We start from the raw sequence: 24,665 nt of genomic DNA on the forward strand, positions 1-24,665 counted from the left end.
TATTTGAGACTCGCATTCGCCCGTTGTGCCGCCGACTTCATCAACTATTCTACCTTATCTGCTGAAGATCTGATGCGATGTTTTGTATAAGTATTTACACACTCAAGGGAGAGTGTTGCAGCCATATTTAGAATAGGAATGTGATTGTGTAAATCCTAGTGTATCTAGGGATATCTTTTATAATCCCTTTAGTAGTCTAATTCCTATTAGAGTTGTAATCCTAAAAGGGTAAGGATTTTACCTATCATACTACTATAAATAAAGGCACAATGGGGGTGATACAACACACACCTTACAATTAAATCTCTTTATTCTCTCTCTCACTACCGCCGGCCTCCCTCTCTCTATTCCCTTAGAATAGCTCAGTTAAATAGGCATACAACATAATGCATTTATTTTAATAATTAAAAGGGGCTGCAACAACAGATATGCTAAACAACAATACCATTTGTTCAAGGGACCTTGGGTTTAAAGAACATCTCACTTGGTCACCATCGAGAAAAAAATAAGCATCCCACTAGGTGACCGGAGCAACCGAGCGAAGGTCACAAACTCGACACTTTATATTATTTCAAAGTCTCACTGATTTTGTACATCAACACACTCAAATGCATCACCAGTCCACTTCTTCTTGTGAGGTCCTACGATACACGAAAAGAAGGATGTCATACGATTGAAAATAAATTAGGTGATCAAAATATGGAATAGGCAACAGAAAGTTTGGATAATGAAGAAAGGCATGTATTGAGACGTAGATGGAAGGAATAACTTGTCTAATGATCATATTAGAACTGCATCGAATAAGAATTTGATGTGGAAGAAGAGAGACTAATCAAATGTGGATTCACTCATACTACACCAGGAGATATAAAAAAAAAATCAATCATGCAGGATTGTCTTTGAAAAGATAAAACAGGCAGCATCTAAACAAAATTGAAGGAAACACTTCCAACCAGCTACTACGCCTTCGAGATCACGAAGAACTGATAATCAGTCATGCAGGATTGCTAAAAAGCTTACGCGACGAAGCTTTCGCCGGCTTAAATAGATTTTTTTTTTTTTTCAATAAAATAAAACTTTGCCCAATGAAATAGTTTGGTTGGACATGTCAGGTTTGCTGAACAAAGTTGGTCAATGCACTTTTGCTCGACGAAAGTGTCGTAGGGAAATCAGTCTGGCAAAGTGTTTTTGCTCAACAATTTGTTATTTTCGTTGGGCAAAATTTCCCGCACTGAAATTTGCCCAACGGATTTGTCGGTCAAACAAACACAAGGCGAAGAAATCTCATTTTGGCCGACTAGACCGATACGAAATTGAAGAATGTATCAGTTAAAACAAAATTGACAATGAAAAGATTATGTTGGACTTTTGAGTTCGCGTTTGAAAGATTAGATTTGGCTTTTCATTTTTTTTTCATTTTTATCATTGATACCTGAAAAAAAAAGTTAACTGAATCTTGTATTTATTACTGATCAGTTAAATTGGAATTCAATAAAATCTTAATTAAGTTGATAATTATATGCTTTTGCAGCAGTTCTAAGCATAAAAAAGAAAGTTCACCAGAACATATTTTATTATTATTCAGATGATGAGAAACTTAAAAGAACTAAACTAATTTGTTAATCAATGCTTGGTGCAATCAGCCGGCTTAAACGACACAGTTCTGTCCTCAAGATCATAACCCACCAGGAAGTTGATTTGAGCCAAGTTCCCAAATATTGCAACGTCACTGGACGGTATCATTGTCAGGCAAACCAAATCTTCCTCCATTCTAGCAAATGTGTTTACTGCCTGCATCTTCACATCCGCACCCTTGAAGTGCGCAGTTATAACGGGAACACCAATGTCATCGCCTTCGCTTCGAAAACAAAGGCTCAGAATCCCCCTCGGATCACTAACCCTCTCTGCGTTAATGGCAACCTCCAACGCCGATACCAAATCGTCATAAAATCCAGGTGGAAGGAATGTCAAAGTAGTACCTGAGTCGATGATAATGTTACCCTCATTGCCAGCAACAGCAACAGCAGGACTATCTTCGCAGTTCGGTGATTTGGTTTTGTAGGCCAACCTCTTCTCTCCAACGCTAATGGCCTCGAGTGTGAGGTAATAGAAAGTGTCGGGCTCTTTCGCAACTAGAGGAGTTGAAACAGCACCAGCACCCGAGACAATGCCGGCACTGCCAAAACTTATCTTGCTCGCCAAGTTATTGTTCGGATTCTCACTATTTGATGCCAGAGGCACCAAACAGTAGGAAAATTTACCACCACCGGTAGATTTAGTCAGTTGAGAAGCGAGGGAAAGAGGGCCGCCTCCGAGGCCAATCAAGCCAGAACCGGACTCGTCAAATGTACCACCATTTTGATGCCCACAACCGAAGAGAATTTTCGGAAGCGAAACTGGACGACCGGTAGTTGATCCAATGGTGAAGGTCTCAACAGCTAGAGTCCCTCTAGTGAAAGAGCGGTCGCCGTAACGATAGCTATAGTCACATGTTTCGTGTTCGTAGTCTTGGGTGCCGCAGGCGGCTTCTTCGAGATAAGTACATGAATTGGACTGACAGGGGATGGAGCGGTAGGTCGACGATTTCTTGGGATCGAAGAGAGGAGGTTTTTGGTTGAAGCATTGCTTGCATGGCTTGCATTGAGTCCAAATGAGATCGCTGCCAGTGTCGGCTATTCCGAGGACTTCAACTGGTGGGGTCCCAATTGATACGTTCATTAGGTATTCTCCATTACTTGATATTATTCTGGACTGGATATCTGCTGATGACGACAACGACGAAGATGAGGTGATTATTGGCTTGACGAAGCGATTGGCACGTGTGACAGAACGACAAAAGGCATCGTGCAAGCGATCGTAATGAGACACGGATGAATTGTACCAGGGAGAGAGGGGAGAGTCGCGGTGTATGAGATCAGCAGTGAAACCGTGGCTATTGGCTTGGGTGAGCAAAATGAAAAATGCAAGTAGGGCAAGTGGAAAATGATTCATATTGCTAGCAGAAGTAGGTAATGCCACCCTATCGGTTTGGTTTCGATTGGAGATGGAATGACGAAAGCGTTGGTGTTGCAACAAGTATTTATAGACGTTGTTGAACAAAATTCAATTACGACATTATGATTGGAAGATCAACATGCACAGCGGTTTTAGAGATGTAAAAAGACTGCAGGTCGATGAACAGGTTGTGAAAAATTAATAATCCAATTATATATTATTGAATAATTAATGTTATTACTGGATTATACCGCATTAGATAGATGACGACACATTTTCTTGATGATTTGATCGGAATGAAACAAAATGAGTTAATGGGTAAATCATATGATTACTTATTACAGAACTGATGGGCTCAACTCTTATGTATTCTGTCTATTCAGATCTCATTGTTTCTGCTTTTCTGACAATCGATGAGATTTAATATTCAAACCATTGTGTCGTGTAAATTTATTTACAAAGTTAACGCAAAGTTTATTGTCCCAATATTTTTTTTTTAAATTAGAGTAAAATGGTGGAAATTCTCTTTGAACTTATACTTGCCTCTCATTTGCAAGTGGCGCATGGCCTTGGTAGCTAGAGTTTTTTTTCTCTTCAACCTATAGTTTCATCGGTTCATACCATCCTTTCCCTTGTGTATAAATTAGTGTAAAATATCACCTAAAGTAGGTTGACGTCTAGTGGAACATCTTTCACAATCATTGGAGAGATAGCTCACTAATAGATCGAGGGACAAGTAATCCGACTCCTTTACATTCAAATCATGAATGTATGGAATCCAAATTATACAAAGAGACGGAGGTTCATTAACTTCATTTACAATTGAAGCACGCAACAAGGGCATGGACCCCCATAGCAACAAGAGCCCAAAACGGAAAAACACAAAACAAACCCCAGCGGCCAGTTTCCTCTGCCGCCGCCGGAGCACCAACCATCCACCACGAACCAGCTTCCCTGCAGACGCCGGAGATCCAACAAGGCAACGCCCCAGAAACGAAAAATCATTTCCCTGTGTGCATGTGCAATGGGATATCTGGCTCACTATAAAATCATGCCACAAATCACAAGCAGAGTGAATCCCATAAATTATTTGGAATTATAGGACTCCTACCATTCCGACAAATTGATGAAACAAAACATTATAACTTATACACCATATATCTTTCTATATATACGAAATTAAGATTGAACTTACTCATACAAAGGAAACATACTAACTTATTTTCTACGAAAATCCGAAATCCGAGAAATTACGTCGCTCTAATCATCACCAAGTTCATCTTCAATGGCAGCTGCACTCATCCTTGCCGACGCCTGCTTAGCCCACTTGACAATTTTCTCAGCCTCTCTGCAAATCTTCTCCTCCTCCTTCATCGCCTTCTTCAGCTTCCTCGCCTGCTCTTTCTTCGAAAAACTGCCCAAATCAGATAAAAGCCCATCATCGTCGCTGAAATTCAGACCAGCCCCGAAGTCAATTGCCCCTTTTTCTTTACTCTTTGTGTGAGAAGCCCTCTTTGTCTTCGGGGAACACCACAAGCAACCCGATTTCCTCGGGGGCGAAGGGGAGTCCGTCAACGAATTAGAAGAATCCGGCGGAGAATCAAACGACCGAGATTTCGGTTTGGGCGTAGAACGCTGCTTCTTATCTGGGTTCTGTTTGGATGGCGAGAAAATTGCACTTTCCGGAGAAGAATTGGAGGAATTTGAAGGGGATGAGACTGAACCACTTTTCAATTTCGCCTTTGAACCCCTTCTCCCACCTGGGTTGTATTTCGATTTCGCTACTGAAAATTCTGAGGGATCAGATTTGAGATTTGACCCCAATTTCTCATCTGGGTTCTGTTTGGAAGGCGAGAAAATGGCAGCATCAGAAACAGGGTCTGTCTTACCTTCAACCGAATTGCGCCGAGCTGAACCGGTGGTTAACAGTGGCGGGCGGGAGGCGGAGCTCTCTGGGAAGGATTTGAGTTTGCGGAAGCGGGATTCAAGTTCAGTGGGGAGGAGAGAGTCGGTGAAGCCGGAGCAGTTGATGGCGGAAACTTGCTCGAGAACGCAGAGGTCTTGGGCTTGGGAGATGAGGTCGTCCACAGCTGATTCGTCGGTATCGGAGAGGTAGAAGGAGAAATCCGCCATTTTTCAGATTGAGGCCGAGCTTTCTTGCTTACTGTCAGTCTGTCCCTGCCATAGACGGCTGAGAAAGCGAGGTCTAACGGCTATAAGTCGCGTTTTCCGCATTTGCTGGTTCAACTTTCAACGTGCGGGTCCCACTCCAGATTCAGCTCTAGCCAGAGCACAAGATGAGCTTGTCTCATAATTAGGCCTGGCAAACGGGTCGTGTCTGTTGTATTCATGTCATTTTTGTGTAACACTTATTATCTTAACGGGTAAAGTGACCCGACCCATTATGACCCGTTAAGAAAAATATTTTTTTTTCTTAAATTTGCACATACCACACATTGCCACATAAACATTACTTCAAAACATTAAAACAAATTTGTCATTTAAGTACTACATCTACACTAAAAAATAAGTGTCTAATAAAAAAATAATACATACACTACTAATCTATTACAAATATTAAATGTGCATGGATATGCAAAATGAAAAAAATTTTGTTTTCAAGGTTGTGAAGTCTTTCTCAAAAGTTTAAACCTCAATTTACAAAATCCTCGATTTACGTCGATCATCATGAAATTGTATTGGATCTTTGGCTTGATCTCAACCGATCCAATGGTCATCAATTTTTTAAATTAAATTTAATATATATATTTATATATATATATATAATTATATTATATAATTATTATAGTTTTTAGGGGTATAAAATTGTTAAATTAATATATATAAGTATTATAGTTTATTCATACTTTTATTAAGTATAACATAAGATTTTGTGATATCCACTAGTGTAAATATTTTAAATTGAAGATCGAATTCATTCTTTGTATTCATATAGGGTCAAGGACTGTAGCTGTAAAAAAATCATCAAAATCGGAGTTAAAATAACCGTTAAATCGTGATTTTTCGTTTTATAACCGTCAAAAAGTTTTGTCCCATTACTTAATCTTTGAATGTTTGTTTTTTGCAATTTTTGGCGTATGCGATCTCGAAGTATATACAAACATGTTTGACGGTTGGATCGTTGAAACTAGCTTCGTAGAATGCGTGTATCTCATCAAAACAATAGATTCACTAACACCTAAAAGTTTATTCATACTTTCATTAAGTATAACATAAGATTTTTTTGTATCCACTAGTGTAAATATTTTAAATTGAAGATCAAATTCATTCATATAGGGTCAAGGAGTGTAGCTGTAAAAAAATCATCAAAATCGGAGTTAAAATGACCGTTAAATCGTGCTTTTTCTTTTTATAACCGTCGAAAAGTTTTGTCCTGTTACTTTATCTCTGAATGTTCGTTTTTTGCAATTTTTGGCGTATGCGATCTCGAAGTATATACAAACATGTTTGACAGTTGGATCATTGAAACTAGTTTCGTAGAATGAGTATCCCATCAAAACAATAGATTCACTAATACTTAAGAGTTTATTCATACTTTCATTAAGTATAACATAAGATTTTGTGGTATCCACTAGTGTAAATATTTTAAATTGAAGATTGAATTCATTCATTATATTCATTTAGGGTCAAGGAGTGTAGCTGTAAAAAATCATCAAAATCGGAGTTAAAATAACCGTTAAATCGTGATTTTTCGTTTATAACCGTCGAAAAGTTTTGTCCCGTTACTTTATCTTTGAATGTTTGTTTTTTGCAATTTTTGGCGTATGCGATCTCGAAGTACATACAAACATGTTTGACGGTTGGATCATTGAAACTAGTTTCATAGAATGAGTATCTCATCAAAACAATAGATTAACTAATACTTAAGAGTTTATTCATACTTTCATTAAGTATAACATAAGATTTTGTGGTATCCACTAGTGTAAATATTTTAAATTGAAGATCAAATTCATTAATTGTATTCATATAGGGTCAAGGAGTGTAGCTGTAAAAAATCATCAAAATCGGAGTTAAAATAACCGTTAAATCGTGATTTTTCGTTTATAACCGTCGAAAAGTTTTGTCCCGTTACTTTATCTCTGAATGTTTGTTTTTTGCAATTTTTGGCGTATGCGATCTCGAAGTATATACAAACATTTTTGACGGTTGAATCATTGAAACTAATTTCGTAGAATGAGTATCCCATCAAAACAATAGATTCACTAATACTTAAGAGTTTATTCATACTTTCATTAAGTATACATAAGATTTTGTGGTATCCACTAGTGTAAATATTTTAAATTAAAGATCGAATTCATTCATTGTATTCATGTAGGATTAAGGAGTGTAGCTATAAAAAATAATCAAAATTGGAGTTAAAATAACCTTTAAATCGTGATTTTTCGTTTTATAACCATCGAAAATTTTGTTCGGTTACTTGATATCTGAATGTTTGTTTTTTGCGATTTTTTGCTAATACAATCTCGAAGCATATACAAACAAGTTCCATATCCCATCAAGTTCAATGGTATATATATATATATATATATATATTAAGTAGATTTAAATCTATTTATTTTGTACGTATAATTGACCGGTACACGGAGTAGTACATCACGTGTCATTATAAAAATAGTGGGATATGTCATATGTGTGATAAAAAGTTAATAACATAAAAAAAAAAAAAATTCTCACCACTTTTATTAATTTTCATTTTTCCCTCTCTTTTTTGTTTCCTTTTCAGCTTTTCTTATAATTTTCATTTTTCCCTTCCTTCTTTTTCTTCAAAGGGCAGCAGCCTACCCATCCTTCCCTCTCTTTTTTTGTTTCATTTTCAGTTTTTCTTATAATTTTCATTTTCCCTCCATTTTTCTTCAAAGGGTGCGGTAGGAATGGAATGGAATTATGGAATCAATGGATGCATATTAATTAATAATTATTATAGTTTTTATAAATTTTAATGTAAAATTTAATATATATATATATATATAATTATTATAGTTAATATTTTGGGGGTATAATTATTATAGTTAATTAATATATATATATATATATATATTTTTATTATAGTTTTTAGGAGTATAAAATTGTTAAATTAATATATATATAATTATTATAGTATTTTTTTAGGGTTATAAAATTATAAAATTAATATTCTGCTTATCGTGTATCGTGTTACCCACGTGTATATCCGAATCAACCCGTTATGTTAATAGGTGCTTATTGGGTTACCCGATAACGACCCGATTCGTTATCGTGTCGACCCAAACACCTGTTAATTTCGTGTCGTGTCGGGTTATCGGGCCGTGTCAGGAATTGCCAGGTCTACTCATAATATGCTAGAGTGATTCAAATTCACGATAATCGAATTTAAGATATTTTTTAATTAAATAGTTAAAACTTATATATATTGTGTCATATTAACACCTCACAAAATGTTGAATGTACCCCATACTAAAATTTAATATTAAATGACTTATTTACGCCATTATGCAATGACAATTTTGACCTTATTAGGTTTAAAAAAAATAAAAATTTCTAAATACACCCCAAATCACTTTTAGCATATTATTTATCTTCTCAACTATCAAAATCCTCCCATCCTCCATTGTTGAACAAAACCCTAACCAATGAAACTACGAACATGTTGATTGAGAAAAATTGTTTTGATGAATGAAACACGAAATCGATGTTTCAGAAGCTTCACATGAGGTAAGACTTCATATTTTTCATTGTTTTAGTGATTTCGATGACATCGATAATTATTTAATCTTGCGTTTGCTGCATTATTTAAACTTCTATATTCGTATTCATCTTTTAGGGTACAAACTTAGAGAAATAGCATTGGACTTGCTTTGTTGGACTATGTTGAGTTGGAAAAGTAAATTATGACCTAATGTATGTGTTTTTTCGTTCCTTTTTGGGTCTCAGGTTCGCACCGAAGAGGAGCTAACGGAAGCGATTGCAACAGCAACGGGGGAGAAGAAAGACTGCTTGTGCTTTGTTGAAGTGACTGTTCACAAGGATGACACAAGCAAAGAGCTGCTTGAATGGGGATCCAGGGTCTCTTCTGCCAATAGCCACCTGCCAAATCCTCAATAAAAAAGCCATGCTTTAGAATGATCTAAAAAAATCCAAATTAGAATAAGATCTTAGTACTTTAGTAGATTGAATTATTTTATGGATTTTCTCATTTACTTGGATGTGGAGTGTATGTACAAAATATAAGATGCATATTGAGAATGTGGGGTGTGGGGGTATTATGGAAAAGTATGTGGGGGTGTATTCAGATAATTTTTAAGTGAAAAAAGCAAATGTGGGGTGTATTAAGTATGTGAGGTTTATTCAACAATTTGTGAGGTGTTAATATAATAAGCCTTTTTTTTTAACAACTTAAGAGACTATAGAAAGTATTTAATTAGAATTTTAAGAGATTTTAATTATTTTTATAAATTTAGAGTTGTTCAATTAGAATTTTAAGTGATAATTTAAAAATCTAGATGTATTCAATCAGAATTTTAAAAGAAGTTTATAACATTTTAAGTGCATTCAATTAAAAATTGATTTTGAAAAAAAAAACAAATTAGAAGTTGATTTTAAAGGAGTTTTTAAAAAGTTGGAGAATTCAAGGGAATTAGAGACATTTCATAGTATATTTTAAACATTCTCAAATCTCATATCTCTCATGAGAATTTGAGGGAATTCATTCAAATTTGACATAAAATATATAGAAATCAATTAAACTCTATCAAAATCAATGAATTTATAAATCTATTAAAATCTCTCAAAATCTCAATTGAATACACCATGTTAAAAAACACTATCCCCCTACAATTACAAACACATAAAAAATACAATACAAATTTTCAATCATAGAGGATCCTTAGTCCTAAATGCTAAATCCTAGTCATGAGGACTAAATATTTCGAGCCTGAGAGATTTCACACCTTGAAGTTTTCTTTGACCTTTCATGGAAATATCTTTTGTATTTACACTATCTTTCTATTTAAGAATATTTTGAATGTCTAAGGCCTGTTCATTAATGTTTTACAAAATAATTTTTAGTTTTGCAGATACAAAAACAGGTGAACAATGCATTTAGCAAATCGTTTTGTGAAAACAAAATAAAAAAATGAAAATGCAAAAAGCAATATTTGGCCTAAGTTATGCAGAACATCAAATTGATGTTTTCTTTGTTTTTTAAGAATAATTTTCAAAATAATGAAAAATAAAAGATACATTATAAAACAAAGTTAAAATTTTATAGTTAAATTAAATTAAATTACATATGCGATGCTCACCGTCACTACCACTACCACCACAACATTCTCCACTTCACTGTTGGATCCATTAAGGAGCAAAAAAAAGGGGGGGGGAGTCATCTGACCCTCCAAACTTAGGTGAATCTCCATGGATGACTTGGGTGTTGCCTCCTTGAAGGTTGGAGTTGTTGACTTGGGTGTTCCCTCCATGAAGGTTAGAGTTGTTGACTTGGGTGTTCCCTCCTTGGAGGTTGGAGTTGTTGTCCTTCATACATGCTTTCCAATAGCTTGATAAAATACATCAAAGAGGCATTGCCATTCTTATTAATTTATTTTTATTTTTTTTAAATATCAACTTGCGAGCAATGCCTTTGTTCCATTGATAATGAAGCTGTAATGTGGCGTTTTCAAAATAAGAAAACATGTTGAGGACAGTTGTAACTTGTATTGTTATTTATTTGATAAATCATGAATGATGGAACTATGGTTTAACTTTTAAAGTTATTATATGTCTAAGATATGTTGTGAACTTTTTACATGTGACCCTCCGACTAACTTTTCCTGGATCCACCACTGCTCTACCCCATCACGCACACCGCTATAGCCTATTGGAAATATGCCTTAAAGCAAATAATGAGATGATACTTTACAACATTTCGCATATTAAACTATTTCAGTTTAATCTAAGAGAAAAGATTATTGTTTAGAGTCATCTCATTAAATGTTATAGCCTAAATAACAACTGCAAGTAATATGTGATTACGAGAATGTAATCTAAAGAAGTTAGATTCATGAGACTTTTCTCTCTCATACACATATCCTATACGTCCTGATCGAAGGATTTCTAATTAGGCATTCATCACAATCCGGATTCATTAGTACATACTATGTCTTCTCCCTAGAGAGTGACTGGTCTCGAGTCATTTGTGTCAAACACCAAGGCAAGTATGTAGGTGCTCAATAGAGAGTGAGTCCACTGGGCGTGATCAACTAGGAGTTCTTATACTCATGTCATATAAGAACTCACTAGTTGGGATAATACAAAGTAGTCCTTTAACCTACGACACTACATTTGACTTATGGCTAGGTCCTTAATCTTTGACTATTAAAGACACTCTGATGTGTGAGAGTGTCCGCGACATCGTTGTAGTTAAGCAATCTAATCATGGAGGAATGTGAATGTACAACAAGGGATCTCTAACCTTCAAATTGTTGAGGTAATAAAATACTCTCTGTGTCACGCGTTGATCCTGAGATACGTCCAAGATCGACACGTGATGTCACAACATACCTGTTCATCTATCTTGCCTCTATTTCAAAACATGACCAAAACAATCCAAACTGTTCAACATCGTAGTAATTTTTTTTCTTTTATTTCATGGTTGCATCTAACCTCTATGTTAGACTGCCTTCGTACCCAAAATGGGATCAAGCCATTCGTAATTCACATTTCTTTTAAGCTCTAAAAGTTCTCAAGCATTAACTAGAAAGAACATAGAGTTCTAGAACCACTCAATGGAACTCAACGAGCATGCCTCACTAGATTTCAGATTTCACAACAAAACCATATGAGAACTAGGATTGTCATTTCTCCATTCACCTATGTCACAATGGTTTCCAACACATATCCACAATCACAACAATTAATCCATTCAATGACTTAAAGACGCACAACATTAACATTTGAATACGTTAATCTAACAAGGGTTGAGTGATACACAAACTCATCACAACCCTTCAAAAGATGCTACAACTTCTACTAATCAATATAACGTTTTTGTTATATCCATCATCTCTATTAGTTTGATTTAGTTGTCATAAACTATCTTAGGTATGGACACTTTTAGTTTGAAAATGTTACCAAAGTTATTGTTAGGTAGATGAATAGATGACTAACTTGTTGAAGAGACTAAGGGCTGGTTTGGTATTGCTGTGCTTTGAAAAAAAACTGCTTTTGCTGTGCTGTGAGAATAAGCAGCTGAGTGTTTGGTAAACTTTTTTTGTAAAAGTGCTTTTGAAAAAAAAGTAGTATTATAGTGTTTGGTAAACTTTTATGTAAAACAGATGTGAAAAAAAAACTAGTTTTTCAAAGCTAGGTCTTGCAGCTTTGTGTTTTTGGCTTTTTTTCACCCAAAACTGTGAAAAAAAGTTGAAGCTGAATGTTTACCAAACACAAAAAAGCTGCCAGCTTTTTTTTATATCCACTTTTTTCATAATCACCTCAGTACCAAGCCAGGCCTAACACCAAGGGTGGACTTTACATGGCAATGGATAAACTTAACTTAGAATTATGTAGGTAATGCATGCGTACGCATAGGAAAGTAGTCTGAATCAATAAAGAAAGAAAAATAGGGAAGTGATAATTTATTCAGTTGGATGGCCATAAAATTGGATGGACCCTTACATAGCATAATCTAAACATCAGCTAGCGTTTTTGTATGAGAAATGATAAACATACATCTTTTTTAGCTTCTCACGCACTCTTATTTAATTTTGTCTATTGTTTTCATTCGATTTATCTTATCTATGTCCCTACATATGGCTAAAGATAAATAAAAAAAAAATGTGTGAGAAACTAAAAAAACGAGTGTGAAATCACTACCTTTCTATATTTGCATGCAGCTGAAAAACGCGCAGTTGCTGTGGACTTGTTCAAGTACACTGCAAACATAGGAACTTGAAATAAAACAACCTACTACGAGTGACATTAGGCTTACGTTTTATGGAGCAGGAAGATGGACGGCTATCTACATCACACAACACCATCATGTAAAATCGTCACACAAAAGAAACTCTAAAGTCTTGTATGATACATAGGCCTGGCAAACAGGTCGTGTCTGTCGTGTTCGTGTTGTTTTCGTGTAACACCTGTTATCTTAACGGGTCGTGTCGTATTACACCTGTTAACTTAAATGGTCCTTAACAGATCGGGTCACTTTATCTAACGGGTAAAGTGACCCGACCCGTTATGACCCGTTAAGAAAAATATATTTTTTTCTTAAATTTACACATACCACACTTTGCCACATAAATATTACTTCAAAACATTAAAACACATAATTTAATATATGTATATATAATTATATTATATAATTATTTTAGTTTTTAGGGGTATAAAATTGTTAAATTAATATATATATATATATATATATATATATATATAATTATTATAGTTTATTCATACTTTCATTAAGTATAACATAAGATTTTGTGGTATCCACTAATGTAGTTTTTTAAATTGAAGATCAAATTCATTCATTGTATTCATATAGGGTCAAGGAGTGTAGCTGTAAAAAATCATCAAAATCAGAGTTAAAATAACCGTTAAATCGTGATTTTTCGTTTTATAACCGTCGAAAAATTTTGTCCCGTTACTTGATCTTTGAATGTTTGTTTTTTGCAATTTTTAGTGTATGTGATCTCGAAGTATATACAAACATGTTTGACGGTTGGATTGTTGAAACTAGTTTCGTAGAATGCGTATCCCATCAAACAATAGATTCATTAACACTTAATAGTTTATTCATACTTTCATTAAGTATAACGTAAGATCTTGTGATATCCACCAGTGTAAATATTTTAAATTGAAGATTGAATTCATTCATTGTATTCATATAGGGTCGAGGAGTGTAGCTGTAAAAAAATCATCAAAATCGGAGTTAGAATAACCGCTAAATCGTGATTTTTCTTTTTATAACCGTCGAAAAGTTTTGTCCCGTTACTTGATCTCTATGTGTTTGTTTTTTGCAATTTTTGGTGTATGCGATCTCGAAGTATATACAAACATGTTTGACGGTTGGATCGTTGAAACTAGTTTCGTAGAATGCGTATCCCATCAAAACAATAGATTCACTAACACTTAAGAGTTTATTCATACTTTCATTAAGTATAACATAAGATTTTGAAGTATCCACTAGTGTAAATATTTTAAATTGAAGATCGAATTCATTCATTGTATTCATATAGGGTCAAGGAGTGTAGCTGTAAAAAATCATCAAAATCAGAGTTAAAATAACCGTTAAATCGTGAATTTTCGTTTTATAACTGTCGCAAAGTTTTGTTCGGTTACTTGATCTCTGAATGTTTGTTTTTTGCGATTTTTTAATGATGCGATCTCGAAGCATGTACAAACAAGTTTGACAGTTGGATCGTTGAAATTAGTTTCGTAGAATACGTATCCCATCAAAACAATAGATTTACTAACACTTAAGAGTTTATTCATACTTTAATTAAGTATAACATAAGATTTTGTGGTATCCACTAGTTTAAATATTTTAAATTGAAGATCGAATTGATTCATTGTATTCATATAAGGTTAAGGAGTGTAGCTGTAAAAAATTATAAAAATTGGAGTTAAAATAACCGTTAAATCATGATTTTTCGTTTTATAACCGTTGAAAAGTTTTGTTCGATTACTTGATCTTTGAATGTTTGTTTTTTGCGATTTTTTAGTGATGCGATCTCGAAGCATATACAAACAAGTTTGACGGTTGGATTGTTGAAATTAGTTTCGTATAATTCGTATCCCATCAAGTTCAATGGTATATATATATATATTTATTAAGTAGATTTAAATCTATTTATTTTGTACGTATAAGTATTATAGTTTTTAGGGGTATAAAATTTAATTTAAAATTATATATATATATATATATATAATTATTATAGTTAATATTTTGGGGGTATAATTATTATAGTTAATATTTTGGGGGGTATAATTATTATAGTATATAATTATTATAATTATTATAGTTAATTTAATATATATATATATATATATATATATATATATATATATATGTCACAGCCTGTCCTTGATTTTAAGAGTTTTTAAAGTTTAATAAAGGATTTTACAAAAATGCCCTTTTAGGCACGCACATTATTCGAGGTTAATCATTGTGTCGTGCCATCTAAGATTTGTTTTCTTGACATATCCTCGTAGTACTCGTCGCTACGGACGCGTGGGCACAGATGGTTCGCTATTTGGAGTTATAACGAAAAAGATTTTAACATTTAAAGTTTGTGACATTTTAGTAATTCAATTATTTGTGGTATAATTTCAGTTTTAAGAAGGGGAATTAAAGGTTGGGCGCTGCCCAGTTAGAGAGGGGAGAGAGGTGGACTGCCCTATCAGAAATAAAAGAAAGAAGAAGGGGGATTGGCTGCCCAACCAAGGAAGGAGGAGATGGATCAATCAGAACAGTGAGAGAAGGGAATGACCAATCAGAATCAGGGAAAGGAGGAAAGAAGGGAGAAGGAAAATGAGGGGATCGGCCGGACCCATTTCGACCCGCGACCCGTAGGGTTTTCTACAAATTGCCGTCGAAATTCCACCATTTTTCCGGCGAATTGCTTCAAGAAATCACTTGGAAACTTCTCTATGACCTCCCCTCTATCTATTTCATCTCAAATTTGGAGAGATTTGGCTTTGAAAATGGAGAAAACCGCAAGGAGGGGTGCGGCGGCTTTTGCTTCGAATCACCCAATCCCGAAGCAATTTATTCCAATTGCCACCACCCATAGCTTCTTCTTGAGGCCTAGAACAAAGCCCAAGCATTAGTTGGAGCATCGGAGTTGATTTGAGGACGAATTGGAACTCACCCAATTCTAGGGTTCCGCACGGATTTGGGTGAAATTGGAGCTCTTCCAGGCCAAATTGGCCTTGGCCTCAGGTATAAAGTTTACTCTACTCATTGAGATCTTAAATTCTGTATTTTTTTAGAATTTTTGGAAATAGTTGGATTTTCCGGCGAGCCGGGGCGGCCCGTGCGGCGGCGCGTGGCCAATGGCCCGCCAATGTCATTCTTAGCATGTGTTTAAGGTTCTAGGTTCAGTTTTGATAATTGATGGACATAAATTGAGTAATTGAACCTAAGTTCGTTTCGAGTCGTGGTTAGGTGAAAATGTGAATTGACGATCCGACCGTTGGATCATCACCAAACTTTGATACGTTGTGATACGTAATATTTGAGGATTATGGGAACTTACGGATCAGGAATCCGATTTACGTATCTTTCGGAATTGGAGTTGTAAGTTCATAAAATAGAATATTAACCGTCACTTGGTTTTGGAAATTGACGGAGATCCGACCGTTGGATGGTAATGAAATTTTAGGATGTTGTCCTAGAGGTATATTGTGTACCTCTGGAAGTTATGGATTTGAAATATGAGTTGCAGATCTTCCGGATCGAATTGCGTAGTGACGTGTTTTATATAAGTTATATTCTATCGATACGATTTCTGAGGTTGGATTTGATTATTATTCTAGGCGCCGATCGTCATGACGCCTTGATGTGTTGTGCTAGGGAGTTGTTGGGCGAACTCCAGGTGAGTGGGCAGTATTTTCTGTATTTACCTATATACTATCGATTTTCCCAGAAATTGAGTTAAAATGAAAGTATGTTTTAAAATGCCATGCATGCATATTGTGAATTTTATGAATTGATAATTGATGCATATATATATGTGTGAATTGGTGCTGTGGACGCACAGGTGAGTATCAGGTGAGTTTATGTTATTCATGTGCATTGATGATGTATATTATGTTGATAGCTCATAACCTGCAATCATGGTGTTAGTGCTTATATTATTCACCTCGCACCACACGCTCACCTTGGATCCAAGTAGGTGCATGTCATACAGACCATGAGAGGGTTCCGACATGTCGTACAGACCATGAGAGGGTTCCGACATACTAGTCGAACAGACCACCGAGGTGGTTCCGACTAGTAGGTGACTTTAGATTATGTGCACAGATGATTGATGAGAGAAGCACTAGAGCGTATTATTACACCATTCATGTCGTACAGACTACTTCAGGTAGTTCCGACTTATATGCAGTGTAGTGCCGTACAGGTCACCGAGGTGACTCCGGTTGGATTGGATATTGAGCTATAGAATTAACCGTACAGGACCAACTGCAGGGTCTCCGGTTGATTCATTATTTCACCTGTTATTTTGATGCATCATTCATTTTGTTTTTTAACAGTTATAACATGGCATACTTTCTGGTTTTAAGAAAAATTGATGATTTGAGATATAAGAAAAGTTATATGCTATTATGCTATTTTCTGGGAAAGTATACAGGTTTTACAGCGAGGGGTTAGAAATGTTTTAAATGAAATGTTTTCGAAAAACTTTGTTTTACTGACCCACTCAATTTTGTTTTGCGCCCCTCCAGGTTCTAGATAGCAGAGCTTTGGTGGCCACGAGGAATCCAACGGTGTTCTGACAGAATTCACAAAAGTAGGACTCACCCTCGGGTGTTTCATCTTAGTAATTGTATTTTTTTTAAAGCTTCCGAGCTGTGTAAATGGTTACGTCACTCTCACGTGACGGCCAGCATGCCCTCCTTCGGGACGGGGTGTGTCAATAAATAAATATATATATATATAATTATATAATTATAGTATTTTTAGGGTTATAAAATTATTAAATTAATATTCTGCTTATCGTGTATCGTGTTACCCAAGTGTATACCCGAACCAACCCGTTATCTTGACAGGTGCTTATCAGGTTACTCGATAACGACCCGATTCGTTATCGTGTTGACCCAAATACCTGTTAATTTTGTGTCGTGTCATGTCGAGTTATCGGGTGTATCAGGAATTACCAGGCCTAATGATACAATACTGGTTTGCGTATTATTCTCTGATTTAATCATAAATCTGGCTTGGGTTATATGATTTAATTGTCACACAAAAGAAACTCTAATAAGATCGTGCTATCTATTTACTGTTAACAAATTGGTTTAGGTATCTCAGATTGAATCATAGTACTAGCAAGTGCGCGTAACTTTTGGCGTGTAAGGCTTAGTTAGGCTACATGTGCATGTCACCTACTGTAATTGATTTATTGTCTTCATCAATCTGAATACTCATAAATAAGAGCAGTTGGATAAATCTCACTTCACGATGGTACTCGCACATAAAATTAAGGAGGCACCACACACACACTATAAAAAAAGAAAAGGAAAACTAATAAAAATAGTTTGAAAACTTTTAGTTTTAACGATGAAGACAAAATAAAGGGTAAAATGAATAGTACAAGAATTGACTTTTTAGTGTAAAAATGTGGTTTTTCGTTAAAGTGAACAGTACCAGAAGCTTTTAGTTAAAGTTCCCTAAAAAAAAAAAGGAAAACTAATGAAAAAGGCTTGAAAACTTTGAGTTTTAACGATAAAGACAAAATAAAGGGTAAATTGAATAGTACAAGAATTAACTTTTTAGTGTAAAAATGTGGTTTTTCGTTAAAGTAAACAGTACCAGTAGTTTTTCGTTAAAGTTCCAAAAAAAAGAAACCCTTTCCAGACAAAATTTATTCGTCGGGCAAGATAGGATTTTGTCACCTATCCTTTTGCCGAATGGAGCGCAAATCCCTTTGCTACGAACTTTCCCTTGGCAAACTCTGTTTGCCCGAAGAGACTATTTCATTGAGCAAAGTGCATTGACCAAGTTTGCCCCACAAATAAATCATGCCCGGGGCCATTATTTTATAGATTTTCATAAGAAAAAAAAATTGAAATATTTTACCCAACAAAAGTATCCGTTGGGCAAACCTTTAAATGTTTTTTAAATTCGTAATTTGAATCATATTAATCTAAAAAAATCACAATATTAAAGAAATTTATTTAATTATATTAAAAATAAAATATTCTTACAAAATGTATATAAAAAATCCTAAAGTAACAACGACAATTGGGGTGGTTGGTGAGATGGCAACTAAAAGTTGCTTGGAGGTTCATGAAGGAAATTTTGTGAAAAACATGTTTATTTAAGCAACATCTATAGCATGCAATTAACAATTAAAAGGCGGAATCATGCTTGTATGCACTTAAAACAAAACATTAACCATGAAATTCAAACCCTAGTAGATTGGTGAACCTTGACTCAACTAAAAACAACATTTGTTAGTTGAGAAATTATACCTTTGTAGATTCCTCTTTGCATAAGCAAAGACTAATCACCCAAAGAGAGGGCCTTCATTCCTTGCATCTTAGATCTATGGATTTGGATGGATGAAATGGTTCTCCAAGTTCCCAAAAATTGAGAACCTCTAAATCTCTTCACCAAGGTTAGATTGGAGAAGAAATGAGTGACCTTGGAGTAGTAGGATTGCTAGCTAAACCCTCCAAGGAGGCCGGCCACTTTAGAGAGAAATGAGAGCTTATGTTCTCATCCTTTCCCCAAAAGAAAACCCTAAATGAATTTTAGCTATAAAGTCATATTTATACCTTTATTCATTGGAGTGGCAAACTTGTAATTAAGTCCAAAACCCACTCCTTTAACAAAATGGCCGGCCATAGGGTTTCATTGGGCTTTTAAGGCCTTTGTGAATTATTTGTCATTAAGTTGTCATACAACTTAAGTCAATGGGCTTGACGTTCGAAGCCCATTGGGCATTAAGGTCCAAAACTATCCCGAGGTCTTTAACGAACTTATTCGTTTGATTAATTAATATATTAATTAATCCTTGCCATAAATAATTAAACCATTTAATTATTCTTACTCATCTCCATTGTTTCTTCAATTTCCACCTTACACGGTGTACGATCCATTAGGTTCCTTTTAGCGAGGCAGTGGGCGATTAAAACCATTTCAAATCGATTGTGAATTGAAACTTACTTTCAATTCTCCCTTTAGTGATTATACACGTTTAGGGCTTCCACAAACCATGAGTGACACCTAGCAGCATATCATGGTTACCCAAGCTAATAAGAAGAGGTGGAGAACCTATTCAGTTTAGGATTACAAATGCAATACGGTCTTTCTCTAATACAATACTCTTGACCACATTGTTTGGTTTGATAGTTTATTCATGTGTACTATCCAATGTGATTCGTGTGCTTATATGATTACCTTGAATGTGATTTGGAACGACTTCCTAAATCTCATTCATACTCTGGCCAAAGATTCTTAATCATATCATAGAGTATTCTCCCCCAAATGGTTTGAAGGTTAGAGATCCCTTGTTGCGCATTCACTTGCCTCCATGGCTAAGTGGCTTAACCCCAACGATGCCGTGGACACCCTCCTGATGGAGTGACTTTGACATAATCAAAGATTAAGGACTTAACCACAAGACAACTATGATGCCTCAGGTCAAAGGACTACTTTGCATTATCCCAACCATGAGTTCTCATGTGACATGACTATGAGAACTCCTCGTTGATCGTGTTCAGTGGACTCATTCATTATTGAGTACCTACATGCTTGTCTTGATGTCACACACCAATGACTCGAGACTAGTCACTCTCATTAAGAGAAGACATAGCATGTACTGATCTTAACGGACTGTCAATGCCCAATTGGCAATCCTATGATCAGGAACGTTTAGGATGTGTCTACGAAAGAATGGTCTCATGAATCTAACTTCTTTAGATCGCATTCTCCCAATCACATATTCCTTGGACTTATCGTTTAAGCGTATAACATTTATATGAGACGGCTCAAACAATAATCTTTGCCCTTGATATTAAACTAGATTAGTTTAACATGTGAAATGTCCGTAAAGTATCATCATATGATTGGTTTTAGGGCACATTTCCAACAGTTCAGGGAGGCAAATGTCAAAGACTGGCATACCTTAGGCCATCCCAGCAATGTACCTTAGAAGGCTCTTCTCTCCCTGGCAACTAACTGCTTTTCTCAATGACAGGCTTTTTTCCGAGCTTCTTATTCTTGTTGTTAGGTCCGCTAGCTCGATCTCCATGTGTTGCAGCCTGAAAGACACGCATCTTGAAGGTTGAGAGCTTGATGAAGAAGATCCCTTGAGGTCCCAACCCGCTTCTAGGCTGCAAAGTTCTTTGTCTTTTTGTCACCCAACCCTGTCCATCAACAACTATAGAGACACCTTTCGATCAAGTGCCAGCTTTTCCATTTACATGTTTGGTTGCTGATAAGAGAGGTTGGCGAGGTACTCGTCCTTCTTATGAAACATAGAAGCTTCAAAAAAGAGCAATGAAGATTATCAATAATAATTTTGAGAATTTCAAGTGTAATGAAATTTGAAATTAAAATTTTGAACAAAATACTTACAAAAATGTCGTCAGCCACTTGGTTGCCCAAAATTGGCATGTGTATCCCCCTAAACCTCGACTTCTTGGAAAAACTAACCATTTTCACGCATTTCCTCGACCCCAAAAGTGAGGGGCTGGGAACCATAATGATGAAGGTATGGTTTGGCTTTTCAGTTAGCCTTATTTGTCATGGATTTCAGCCGTAAACTTAAAAGTTTAATTAAATTAATAAAAACTTTAATCTAAAAAACAAAAAATTGGAATTAAATTAGAAAAAAAAAACTTACTAGAAATTCTAGGCTTTGAAAATGTCTGCACAAACCACTCCCACTGGGTAATCCTCAGTACAAACTCCGGTGATGGATCGGTATGAGCTTTAGTAGGAGATGCACAAGTCCTGTAGTACATGTGCAACTCGTACTTCCATTGCTTCTATTGCTCAACGCACACCCAGTTTTTATGTACTCGTTCGTACCTAGTTGCTACATGTCGATCTCGAAGTTTGTCTGAATCAAATAACAAAAATACATGCGTATAAGTACACTAAATAATTAAAAGGGACACCAATATATCTCTCATCATCTCCTCTCGCACATAGGGGGATAACTGCTTCCATAATAGGGTGAGCATGAGGCACTTAGTACGGATGATTGCTTCTGTGTCGTGAGTCAATAGGCAGTTGATTTTGAGGCTCCATTGCTGATGAAGTGGGTAGGTGTTTGGGCCCAAAATATCGGTTTGTGCCAAGTTTAGAGTTGTTCTCGGCCCAGAGACAGTACTTAGGAGTCGCTGGGGATCATCCGGTTTATGGGCCACATAGCCAAGGCTGGCCATGTCCTATTAGGAATCCATGGGTAGTTGAATCCTGATACGGGAAGGAGTTTCGACAAGATAAGGATGTTGGAGTTTGGGATTGAATCCGGCCTGATAAAGGGGCTGAGTTCAAAGTCCTAATAGGAGTAGGACTGGCCGAGATAAGGTTAGATCGGGGGAAAGAGTTCTAATCTGAATATGGTTGTGATTCGATTGATAGTAGGTTGACTACTATAAATAGAGGGAGAAGGACATCATTAAACTCCCCTCCAATTCAACACACAAACTGCCCTGCGCAAACCCTCGCTTTCGCGAAACCTCTCAACAACCTTGAGATTTTTATTTTCCTTTTCCGCTGACACATCTTCAGTTTGGATAAACATCACTGTGAAGGCAACCAGCGAACATCTTCAGTTTGGATAAATAGCACTGTTGCCGTAAAATCAGTTGACCGCGGAGTACCTTTAATTTGGATAAACAACACTACGTCGAGGCCGACTGGTTATCTATCCAAGTCTCGGTCAAGAAGGATTTTCGAATCCTTATTGGCAGAGGTCATCTTATTAGCCTTCTCGGCGAAGTGAGGTGTTACGAATTACTGGGCTCGGCACATTGAACGCCGAGTTGTTTATGATTGGTTATTCACAAGTAGGTTTTAGAGTTCGGCATTCTGACGGCCGAACCACTTTCACAATCAAGATGTACATTTGTTTTGAGTACTTGTGCCCATATAGTCTGGTGTCGATTCGATGTGCTTATACTTTAACGAATATAATCACTGTGACCGAATCCGGCACCGACGATTTATGAACTTCGCAGAACTAGCAGCCTTGTCTTCAGGCTCTAGAACCCGAAGGCTGAGACGTGTTCCTTCCTCGGTCGCAGTCGCAAGATCAAGAAGTCAGAAGCGCACCCAATGCAACATCAACATGTTTTACTCCTCGGTCGAGCTCGACCGACGAGTTGGCACTCCCGCATATAATCGAATGACGTAGTTAGCTCACTAGTTACTCGGCCTGTGCGCCAAGTGGGCTTGGTAGTTTTTAGGGTCCACATTTTGGCACGCCCAGTGGGACAAATTACTAAAACTACGAAGTTCATGACCATCGAGACACAATCAGTAAAAAAGAAAACAACCATGGGAAAATTAACGGCCGATCTGCCAGTTTAGAGTCCTGGATAAAAACTGTCACATGACCAAAATCCTCTCGTTGCTGAGGCTGCAAGTGTGACACATCGAGAAAAGGAAGTTTATCTCGGTACCTAACCTCGAAACACAGAGGTACCCAATCGAACCGCAGGCATTTTCATTGAAGGAATAGTGGAGGACTACAACGAAGACGGTGGTGAAGGCTCTGACCCTTCAACTAGGTCGTTTCTTCGAAGGCGACTTGATGAGCAATCTCGACAAGTTGAGCAGACAATTGTTCAAAAAATAAACAATTTGCTCGAGGTAATACGAAGTAATGGTGAGACCCACACCAAATTGCTCGAATTATTAGTTAGCAAAGTCTTCGAAGGAGGACCTGTTGATCAGGCTCAGCAGCTTCCACTTAAAAGTAATTTGCTATAGGCCGAAGTAGTGTCTACTTGGCCCAAAACGATTGACTTAGAAAAAAAGGGAGGATCAAGTAGTAGGTCAGATGGATCCGACCAGAGAATGGAAACAACATCCATCGATATGATCGAAGTTCAACGGATGATCGATTTGGCCATGAAAAAGGGGCCGAAGTTCATGAAATTCATCCATCCATATCAAGCTTATGTGGAAAAGTTCGAATATCCTAAAGGTTTCAAGATTCCAGATTTCAGCATTTTTGCTGGAGAATCGTCCTTATCCTCGTTAGAACATGTGGCCCGTTTCACTGCGCAATGCAGAGATGTCAATAGTGATTTCCATAAACTACGGTTGTTCAACTTTTCGTTGACAAGCTCATCATTCGCATGGTATATCAACCTCCCACCTAATTCTATCCAAAGCTGGGAGGAATTGGTCAAGAAGTTTCACGAATAGTTCTATTGGCCGGGGATGGAAATGTCAGTTTCTTCATTGGCTAGGATGGCTCAAGCATCTGATGAGTCACTAATGGACTATCTTACAAGGTTTAAATCGGCCAAGAATTGGTGCTGAGTACCTCTTCCTGAAGTCGAATTTGTTAGGCTTGCTCTGAATGGGCTCAACGTGAAGTATAAAAAGAAATTCCTGGGGGTAAACTTCCGGGATATGTATGAATTAGCCAAACATGTCGAGCAATATGATTATTTGCTCCGAGAAGAAAAGATCTCGAAATCCCCATCCCGAGGAAGGATTTACAAAAATCCCATGGTCAGCTATGCATCGGTCGAAGGTGAAGATTCCCAATGCGTCAGTGTGGACGCGACCGAGATAGTAATAGATAAACCATTTGTGTGCAAGGCATTGACTCATATTAATTCCAAAGATGCCAAAACCCACTCAACCACTCAAGAGACAACGAAAACATCGAAAGTTTATACTTTTGATATGACAAAGGCCAAGGTAATTTTCGACCAATTGTTGTTAGCCAAGATTATCAAACTTCGGTCAGGACATAACATTC

General features: G+C 36.4%; 2 protein-coding genes and 1 long non-coding RNA gene across 4 annotated transcripts; 1 reads left to right on the plus strand and 2 right to left on the minus strand.

Annotated features, from left to right (window-relative positions):
• Window positions 1-1,623: 1,623 nt before the first annotated feature.
• On the minus strand, window positions 1,624-3,999 carry LOC126609346 (aspartic proteinase CDR1-like). The gene is made up of 2 exons (XM_050277279.1): window positions 3,887-3,999; window positions 1,624-3,019 (listed from the first exon to the last, which is right to left on the minus strand). The coding sequence occupies exons 1-2, from the start codon at window positions 3,997-3,999 to the stop codon at window positions 1,624-1,626; spliced, it is 1,509 nt and encodes a 502-aa protein (XP_050133236.1).
• LOC126606192 (uncharacterized) lies at window positions 3,685-5,195 on the minus strand. Of its 2 annotated transcripts, none has more exons than XM_050273551.1 (2): window positions 4,213-5,195; window positions 3,685-4,003 (listed from the first exon to the last, which is right to left on the minus strand). In XM_050273551.1, the coding sequence occupies exon 1, from the start codon at window positions 5,125-5,127 to the stop codon at window positions 4,255-4,257; it is 873 nt and encodes a 290-aa protein (XP_050129508.1). In that variant the 5' UTR covers window positions 5,128-5,195; the 3' UTR covers window positions 3,685-4,003; window positions 4,213-4,254. The 2 variants fall into 2 exon arrangements, with proteins under 2 accessions (XP_050129508.1, XP_050129507.1); XM_050273550.1 differs by having other exon boundaries at window positions 3,685-4,035.
• Window positions 5,196-15,867: 10,672 nt separating this feature from the next.
• On the plus strand, window positions 15,868-17,553 carry LOC126606195 (uncharacterized). The gene is made up of 3 exons (XR_007617152.1): window positions 15,868-15,928; window positions 16,525-16,583; window positions 17,437-17,553. It is a non-coding gene; the product is annotated as an uncharacterized LOC126606195 (long non-coding RNA).
• The last annotated feature ends 7,112 nt before the right edge of the window (window positions 17,554-24,665 follow it).

Source organism: Malus sylvestris, chromosome 16, assembly GCF_916048215.2.
Source record: "Malus sylvestris chromosome 16, drMalSylv7.2, whole genome shotgun sequence".
In the NCBI taxonomy this organism is placed as follows: domain Eukaryota; kingdom Viridiplantae; phylum Streptophyta; class Magnoliopsida; order Rosales; family Rosaceae; genus Malus; species Malus sylvestris.

Coding starts and splice junctions, on each gene's coding strand:
- LOC126609346 (XM_050277279.1), bottom strand. CDS start 3,999: ATGATTTTTCGTTTCTGGGGCGTTGCCTTGTTGGATCTCCGGCGTCTG. Junction 3,020..3,886: donor AGAGGAAACTGGCCGCTGGG/GTTTGTTTTGTG, acceptor CCAAACCGATAG/GGTGGCATTACCTACTTCTG.
- LOC126606192 (XM_050273551.1), bottom strand. CDS start 5,127: ATGGCGGATTTCTCCTTCTACCTCTCCGATACCGACGAATCAGCTGTG.